General features: G+C 41.8%; 1 protein-coding gene across 1 annotated transcript; it reads right to left on the bottom strand.

Moving 5' to 3' along the window:
* Nucleotides 1-1,450: 1,450 nt before the first annotated feature.
* Nucleotides 1,451-6,352, bottom strand: pim3 (Pim-3 proto-oncogene, serine/threonine kinase). The gene is made up of 6 exons (XM_085387291.1): nucleotides 5,864-6,352; nucleotides 5,535-5,644; nucleotides 5,324-5,374; nucleotides 4,794-5,157; nucleotides 3,838-4,014; nucleotides 1,451-3,411 (listed from the first exon to the last, which is right to left on the bottom strand). Exons 1-6 carry the CDS (start codon nucleotides 5,949-5,951, stop codon nucleotides 3,209-3,211), a joined length of 993 nt encoding a protein of 330 aa, XP_085243417.1. The 5' UTR covers nucleotides 5,952-6,352; the 3' UTR covers nucleotides 1,451-3,208.
* Nucleotides 6,353-9,208: the final 2,856 nt, after the last annotated feature.

Genomic DNA, 9,208 nt, shown 5'->3' with positions numbered 1-9,208 from the left:
CTGAGAAGAAAGCTGGAACTTGGGGAAATACGGTAGCTGGGCTGTCATATCATGGTCATTTCATCTATTTAAATGAGATTTATTCTGTAGACTGTAGGGCTTTGACATGTAGTGTTATCATTTAGAAACCCACTGACGCAAAGAACGAATATAGTCAGACGACTCTTGAGTGGCTGCTTCAAATCTACATATCAACATGTATATTTCAAGTGGATTTTTTTAAGGAATGCCTTCTCCTTCTTTCCCCAGCATCAGTCTTTCTTGATGACTTAGATCCTTGAGAAAATTTAGGGACCAGCTGTATCGCACAGTCTTGAAGTACCCATATGTCTCCACTCAAGTGAAATTGGAAGCAGCCAGTCAAGTAAAAATTGGACATGTGTGGGTGAGTGTTTGAGATGACTCTCGTTTGCAGGGATAATGGCTTTCTTGGTGTGAGGCCCTGTGATTGGCTGATTTCCACGTAGAGATAAAATTATATCTCAAATTGAAAAATCAACATTATATACTTCAAACAATCCTGATACAAGATTTGCAAAATTGCATTTACACTGTTGACATGCATTTGTTGTGTATAATGACAGAGAGAACACTGATTGGCCAGCGGGGGCAGCACCTCCCTAAAAAAAAAAGCATACCCTACACACCTTATGGTTCTCACTCCTAGTCCCTGTACACCATCAGCCTGCCGTGGGCTTTCCGAGTCCTGTAATGGAATGAGTTGTGTTTTTGCAGAGCAGACAGGCAAGCAGGGGGAATAAAAATGAAAAAGCAATCACTTAAATTTAAGAGGATGCATGTGTTGTGTGTGCGTGATGATGCATAGCATTGTTCTGTCATGCCGCCATCACTGTCTCCTCCCCTAAGCTCCAGAGGCACATCTATCCCTTATTAGCCCCACTGGTTGCTGCAGGTTGTCACCCAGTTAATGGCTCCTGTTAGATTTGTCTTCAGCCACTCAGACAGCAGCCGCTGCCACCGCGTGCTGCAGCGCTGTTATTATCACTATAGGCGGTGTAAATGAAGCGTGCTGTATACTGGACATGTATATTAGCTTCACCCCGCCTCCTTGGGGGGGGGGGGGGGGATTGCTGTCAAGCAGATGAACAACACTGGGTCTGAATCTCACCATCTTCTGCAAATGGTGGTAATCTAAAGGAAACCGATTAGAATTTTTATTAATATTTTCTGTGAGTAATCAGCTATTACGTTGGTGCACGCTCATATTAACTATAGCCAAATATTAAAATAATAAGGCCAGTGTACCTAAAAGTGATCATATGCATTGTTGACTTTGCAGATGTCAGAGTGGGAAAACACAGCTCTGGCTGACGGCACAGAAGCCCCACCCACCTGCTGTTTAAACTTTGTGAGGGGCAACCAGTAAGAAAGCTGCCTGTATGCAATGGTTTTGCTCAAAAAGATCAGGACACCAGAGTTATTTTCTGTACATAAAAATGAGCTTTTATTGAAACTTTTGTATAAAAAAATAGCGACATCCATCCTTCACAGCCACAAGTCACACAGCTAAACTGAAAGGGTCTCCGAATATGAGGCTATGTGACGAGTACGAGCTCCCCATAGAACTCAAATGAATCTCGACAGCACAGAAAACCAGGTGGATTTCTCTGAAACTTAGTCATTCGACATTAACAGACTTCTTAAGTATTTAAATAACATTCAAAAATCCTCTTTTTCAAATTTAAGTAAACGTTTTATTCTGCTTTTACAATGACAACTGCTTTCAGTGCATCTTCCACATCTAAAAAAAAAAAAAAAAAAAAAAAAAAGTTGAAATGTAAAAATAAGTTATAAAGGAATGCAAACCAAAGGCCAAGTAGGATATGCAAAAACAAAAACAGAAAAAAAAACAAAAAAAAAAAAAACAAAAAAAAAAAACTGGGGGATTTTTTAAGCATAGACAATAAATAAATAAATAACCACAGAGTGTGGGAATGTCTACATGTTTACGAATAAATTAAATCCAAATGGGGGGAGGGAAGAAAATGTACACACAAATAAGAGGAAAAACAAACAAACTACACACTATACAATATTTGTTTGAAGAAAAAAAAACAAAACAAAAAAAACAAAAAACATTTGAGTCCATGAATATTGCATTGATTGTGCATTTCACACCCCAAACCCTGAGGAAGGCCAGGGGTGGGGGCTATGTAGTGTCAAGCAGTGAGATGATGGGAGGCAAAAAAAAAAATATAAAAAATGTATGCGTATATATAGAACAGACAAGTCAGGAGGGCTATGAACCCTGGAACAGGCATTTGAGGCCAGAGCGGGAGAAAAGGGTGGGCTGTGTGTTGACATTTTGTAGACATTCAGAAAAGACAGGATCCAGTTTCCAAACACCTGTTCAGGCTATAGAGTGAGTGAGCAGCGTTAAAGAGAGCGACACAGAGTCAAGTTGAGTGTGTTTCAAGTATTCCATTGCCAGGAAGAGCCCCCATGCCCCCAACCTCCTTCTCTCCTGACTATTTCTACTTTAGCCTCTCAGCTAGGTGCTGGTTGGCTTACAGTGATGGAGAGAGGGAGGACAGAAGAAGGAAGGGGAACAAAACAAAAACAAACAAACAAAAAAAAAAAAAGAGCCTAAACACCCCTTCCATCACAGCAGAGACAACTTAACTGTCACGCTGAGGGCTATTCCAAGAAGAAGGAGAAAAAAAAAAAAAAGGAAAAGAGAACAGTTTCTGACAAAAGTCCCCCCGCCCCTGAAAAGCAGCTTTCCAAAAAAAGGCACTCCAAAATCAAAATTAAAACATTTAAATAAAAGGGTTATGTCCATGCTCTATGAGAGCAGCCATGTCTGAATAGGAGGGCCTTGCCAGCTGTGTATACCAGCCTAGTAACAAAACAAGTAAAATTAAAATTTAAAAGTGGGGAGGGGGGGAATAAATAGTGCTGGTAAGACCGCCCAAACAGCAAAATGTTTCCCATTAGGAAACAAGTAAAAATCAACTGAAAGGAAAAGAGGGGATGGGACTATAAGATAAAAAGAACACATAAGTAATAAATTAGAAATTCCCTACAAAAGAGGAAAATTAAAGTACATTTTTCTTGCCGGGCCTGCTGGGTCAGAGGGTCCGGTTGCAGATCAGTCCTATCCCCACCCCTTCTTTTCCCACAAAGTCTTATTTGTTTTTTTTGCCCCCCCCCCCCACAAAAAAAAAAAAGTCTATCAGAGCCTCCCTCAGAGGCTCTCCTTGCTCGAGCTTGTGCTTGATGAAGAATCTGTGTCGATGGTCCTGAGGCGGATGTCGCTGCCCACAGGCTCCTCCGGTGACTTGGGTGATTCTGCCACTGCCCTCATCCAGGGGTGGTCGCAGATCTGCTCCAGAGTGGGCCGGTCTGAGGGCCGCAGGGCCAGACACCATTTGATCAGCTGCTGGCACTCTGGAGGAGAAAACAAGAAAAAAAATTAGTAAGAAAAAAAAAGAAAAAAGGGCCAACAAACTGAAAGAGAGAACCTGATATTTTGGATTCATCTCTACAGCTTATGTATACAATCACAGCACCAGAACACACATCCCCTTTTATTAAGGTTAGCTCTCTAGGGTGAGTGGGACTGGTACAGAGTGCACCAAGGGAAATCAAAAACAGACAAAAAAAAAAAAAAAAAAAAAAAAAAAATCCCAAAAATAAAAAACCTCAATTTTATTTATGACAGATAAATCTGTTTACCAGCCATTTGATCAGGTCATCCATTATGATTACAAGGTCTTACTCTAATGTGAATTGATTTATAAATATAGACCTCATGAGCTATACCAGTAACCATGGCTAGAGGGCAACAGAGTGAACTCATGTGTTAACACTCACCAGCTGAGATCCTCCTCCTGAAATACAGTCTCCCTCTTAGGATCTCCTCGTCCTGCTCAAAGGGGATGTCTCCGCACACCATGTCGTAGAGCAGCACGCCTAATGACCAAACCGTCGCAGAGCGTCCGTGGTATCTGTGAAAGCGGATCCACTCTGGTGGGCTGTAGACTCTTGTACCTGTGAGAGAACAAAGAGGGGAAAAGAGGGAGGTGAGTTACGAAACAGCAGGCGGGAGAGAAAAAGAAAATTGAGAATAATGTGTCTGAAATAGCTGAGTCATGGTAGTAAAGCTTTCCATCTTTTCCTACGCCACAAAACACAAACTGAGTGACCTGCCTCCATCTCCCCTCCTCCCTTCCCTCCTGGAAGGAGGAACTTGGTTACCAAACATGAAAAAAAAAAAAAAAAAAAAAAAAAAAAAAAAAAAAAAGCAACGTGAGCCCATCACGTGAACTACAGTCTCCGGTTTCACAACAAACAGATGTTACGTGGCACTGACCAAGCATCCACAAAACACAACAGTGACTCAACCTTTACTGAAAGGGAAAAAACATTAAAAGTAGTCTCCCTATCACAAGACGAGGATGATTCACAGATTAAAAAATGGCCACCAATATGATCATTATGCTGTGAGTCATATCTGCGATATGAGAGATCTTTTATTTACTTTTAAATTAGCAACATCCTTTAATAGATCATCGATAAGGAAAACGCAGAGAGACTCTGGGAGAAGAAAACCCTCGACCAAAAACAGACGACTGCGTCAGCGCCTCGTGAACGCCTCCATATCTGAATATAGCACAGCGGGGCACCAAGGGCAAACACAACGCAGCCCACACGGATGCGTATTCATCAAAACAATACACACGTCCAGCACTGAAGCCTCTCGCATAAGCGATGAATTAAATTAGACAATTTTGTTAACACACACACACAAAAAAGGAGCGCTTACTTACCATCGAAATCGGTGTAGACTGTGTCCTTGAGAATCGCCCCTGAGCCGAAATCGATAAGCTTGAGCTCCCCGGTGCGTAGATCAACCAGCAGGTTTTCATCTTTGATGTCTCTGTGTACCACGCCGCAGCTGTAGCAGTGTCTGACCGCCTCCAAAACCTGTCGAAAAAAGCCTCGAGCCGTGTCCTCGTCCAGGGCACCCTTCTCAGTAATGAAGTCGAACAGATCCTTCACGAGCTCCGGCCTCTCCATGACGATGAGCCAGCCGTCCGCGCGCTCGTAATAGTCCAGCAATTTGATAACTCCGCGAAAAGACGAGCTGACCTTCTTTAGCAGCAGGATCTCCAAAGGCACCATAGTACCGTTCTGTAAGGGGGCAAATTGAGGCATTTATTAACCATGGAAAAAATTATTTTTTTCTTGAATGGGGGAAAAAATACAATATAGTTATATAAAACCACCCAGCAACAGCCGGGGAGGGGGGTGGGGGTGTTTGCAAAACAAACAAAATCGTCGGCGGATGACTACTTACAATTGTGCCCCACTCCGTCACCCGCTCCTTGGCGACATGCTTCACGGCAACCTGAAATCACACAGAAAAGAATACAATGTGAGCGTTAATTATAGGGGACACACATCGTGTTTCCTGACAGAGAGAACTAGGGAGCTGAGAAATACCCCACTTTCATGGCGCCACATGCAAGACCAAAACATAGACCCCCCCCCCTCGATCCCGTACTTACCGGTGTGCCGTCAGAAAGACGGTTGCCGGCGTACACAGTTCCGAATCCGCCACTTCCCAGTACGGATCCCACTTGGTAAACCTTCTCGAAAGGCTCCTTCTCCACTTTAACTGCAAGGGGGGAAAAACAAAATAAAACGGGGAATGTTATTTAAAAAAAGGTGAATGCAGCATTGCGAGGTTAAACTTGTTAGCTGTACGAACTGGTCAGCTGCAACCGTAGTAGCACACTTTGTTCAATTAAGAATATGCTTCCGATTTATTAGCCATTACATTACAAATCCAATATAAATGAAGTTAAAAGACGCCTCAAGTGTAACGGTAACCTACCCGGCTGAAGCTGTATTTTCACTGGTAGATGGTCCATACTCGAGTGATTGCAAATATGCGAAAATGAACCAAACTTTGACAGCAACATATTCGAGCTGAAACGACCGTGTAGACGACCTCTATTCAATCGCTGTGAGTCCGAAGAAACAATATAAGTAAGAAAAGAAGTGGGTTCAGACGCAGTGTAAATGGTGGCGCGAACCGTCTTGGCTGCGAGCAACTGTTAAATCCAGTCCAGCAGTGCGCCAACTCCGCCGCACCGCGCCCGTCAAAGTCGTGTCACGACCGCGAAGTCGCACACCGTTCCCCAAAAACCAGCATCAAATATGACTCCTGTGTCTCGACTCAGGTATCTCCGATAAAAACAGTCCTCTTAAGAATTTAAAAAAAAGAAGAAGAAAGGGAAGCCGACCACTCCGATGTGTATAGTAGTCGTGCCGACAGAAGAGTGCGTTTAAAGGGCCTCTGCGGCGGACTGTTGTACTGAACAGTGGCCGCTGTCTGAGCTTTGGCGCGGTCTTCCCAAGCCAATATTTTGACGCGCACTAGGAAAACGATATCCCTCCGCCACCAACACAAGTAGACACTATCGTTTAATTCGCGCGTACTTTCGGGACCTTTTGCCACGTATGCATTCCCATGTAGCTACTTAACACGCGCCACAATTGTATCATACTTTTATTCGAAAATATCCTTGCAATATTAATTTTCGCGGCGCACTACTTTCTCGTAGTACGAGACGCCCATGAACATCGTCTGGAAGCTTTGCGCTGTGTTCGCTATGAAGTTGAAAGGCAACGACCAATTAGATATCATCTATAAATACCATGTTTCGCATTTGGACCAATCCTGGAAAAGTTATTCTAATAAAGCAGGCATTTGAGCTCACGTGGCGGTAATTCTGATAGGTCCTCTGCCGTCCCTCTGCAGAAACGCATATTTTGTATGGCTGGAGGGGAAAGTTCAGCCTTAAGTGTTATTCACCGCCTGCTGATTACACGTTGTTATGCAGCAGTGTGTACTCACTCATGTTATTTGTTTTGTTTTTACAACCCAGGAGAATTCCCATCACTTAAAAATGAGCAGTTTTTTTATTTGTGAGACCTATAATTTAATGTTTTTTTGTTTTGTTTTTTAAATGAGCATGGTCATATATCCAAGATAAGAAAATTATTATTTCTGTTTAAAAAATAAAGTGTTATTAATGCTGCAAAAACATTTTCAATAGAGTTTGGTTATATGTGTGTGTGTGTGTGTGTGTGTTGCGGGGGGGGGGGGGGGGGGGGCACTGGAATGAGTTAGAAGCCTAAGATGATAAAAAGCACTGAATGTCATCATTTTTTAAAAAGTAAAAAAAAGGGCCAGAGGAAGACATCCTGCACAGGTCAACCGGTCCATCACAGCAGAGGTGGGACCAAGTCATTGTTTTGCAAGTCTCAAGTAAGTCTCAAGTCTTTATCCTCAAGTCTCAAGTCAAGTCTCAAGTAATGTCAGGCAAGTCAGAGTCGAGTCTCAAGTCACTGGTGTAAAAGTCCGAGTCAAGTCACAAGTCTGAAACTTTGAATTTCAAGTCCTTTCGAGTCTTTAAAAAAAACAAACGAAAAAATAATGTTGCAGTTATATGCTAAATGTAAATATTAGACCATGTAATTTTAAAATCTGTGTTTTTCTCAACACATACAAAATAGTGAACTTAGAAAATATACACAAATTGTGAAATTGCACCTCTTTAAAATGCAGCTCAATTAAACTTAGCTCCAAGAATAATTTTCACCGACAGTTCTGAGATACGCTGCATGTTATTCTTGGATGCGGTTGTAGGACCAGCTTTAAAATCGCATGACAAAAATATCATACACATTAAAAAAAACTGTATCACCAACGTAGCCTGGACAACATTTGCTAGTTAGATGAAGTCAGCTATCTCATCTTAGCATATTTATATGCATATTTATAATTATACGGTTCTTGGAGTGAGTGCATACACTCATGAAGTTTAGTAACTTCCGGTCACTGCAACAAGCCCAGGTACAGTTTACCGACGGATGGGTGCAGGACCTTGAAATGCACCGTGTACCAGTCTCACAAATCGTCTTCATAAATACACATTCGTTAACCGTTTATTAATAGGACCTTTGAGCTCAACGGTAATTAATTAGTAGTGGAAATAATTTCTGGTAGCATCACAGAAATGTAGCAGTGACAATAATACTGTATGCTGTAATCGTACTGGACAATTAGTGATACAAAAAACCTGTTTTATCCTGTGAATAAAAGTATATGTTTTTGTCAGTGTACCATAATAACAGAAGCGAAACGCAATATTGTGTCAGGATAATTTACTATTTATGCACAATAAATAAAGGAGCATAGCACGACAATTTCTGTTCAGCGCCAGACTTGCTTGTAACCTATATCACCAATTATGTTAAGAAAAATGACGCATTAACTACAACAGCAGACTGACCTTTGTGTAAATGCTTGGAGCAGACTAACCTGTGAGCTGGAGTGTTCTAGGACGTTATATTTGATCTTTGAATGGCTGCAATCCAGTCGCCTCTTTGTTACTTCGGAAACATGGCTCGAACAATTTCTCTTCAACGACGTAATCCGATAACAACCGATCTCTTTACCCGTCAGCTTCTCGTGGCTGTCATGCGACCGGCTATTGCAGTTAATAATACAACAGCTTCTTGACATTTTTGTGTTTCTTTTTATCGCTGTGTGACTGATTTTAATTGAAAGCCTGCGTGCGCTAGTACCGCTTGCCACGAGTTCCCAGAATCCTTTGCGGTTCTACCCGTGAATGACGTCACATTTTCAATCTCCATATAATATGCATGTTAAATTTTATATTTGGGGTAAGATATCAAGTCTTTTCAAGTAAACCGGTTCAAGTCCAATTCAAGTCCCAAGTCATTGGTGTAAAAGTCCAAGTCAAGTCACAAGTCTTAGAACATTTTTTCAAGTCAAGTCTAAAGTCATAAAATTAATGACTCGAGTCTGACTCGAGTCCAAGTCATGTGACTCGAGTCCACACCTCTGTATCACAGCACTAGAGAGACAGACACATAGTCTCAAAATCCCATTTACAGCCAATTTCGAATCACTAATTAACCCAGCATGCATGCCATTGGACTGTGGGAGGAAGCTGGAGTAAACCAGAGAGAACCCACACAGGCAAACAGTGAACATGCTACCTTTTTTCTAGGAGTGCCTACCTGCTCAAGTCTATCAAATTAGCACTATGTCCATCAAAAAATAAAAAACTTCCAACAGATTAATTTTTCATTTAATATTAGATGTTTTAAGGCTGAAGTTGCACTGTGGTGGTTACTTTTTATT

Source organism: Rhamphochromis longiceps, linkage group LG17 (assembly GCF_057381845.1).
Source record: "Rhamphochromis longiceps isolate RC_006_pf linkage group LG17, R_longiceps_female_GT1.1, whole genome shotgun sequence".
NCBI lineage: Eukaryota > Metazoa > Chordata > Actinopteri > Cichliformes > Cichlidae > Rhamphochromis > Rhamphochromis longiceps.
The sequence above is the reverse complement of the archived record's forward strand: the minus strand, read 5'-3'. Positions and strand labels throughout refer to the sequence as shown.

Bases quoted from the DNA above. Each gene is read 5' to 3' on its own strand.
- pim3 (XM_085387291.1), bottom strand. From the start codon at position 5,951: ATGTTGCTGTCAAAGTTTGGTTCATTTTCGCATATTTGCAATCACTCG. The intron at 5,375-5,534 runs GTAAGTACGGGA...GTGTGATTTCAG, and splicing joins GTCTTTCTGACGGCACACCG to GTTGCCGTGAAGCATGTCGC. The intron at 5,158-5,323 runs GTAAGTAGTCAT...GCCCCCTTACAG, and splicing joins TGACGGAGTGGGGCACAATT to AACGGTACTATGGTGCCTTT.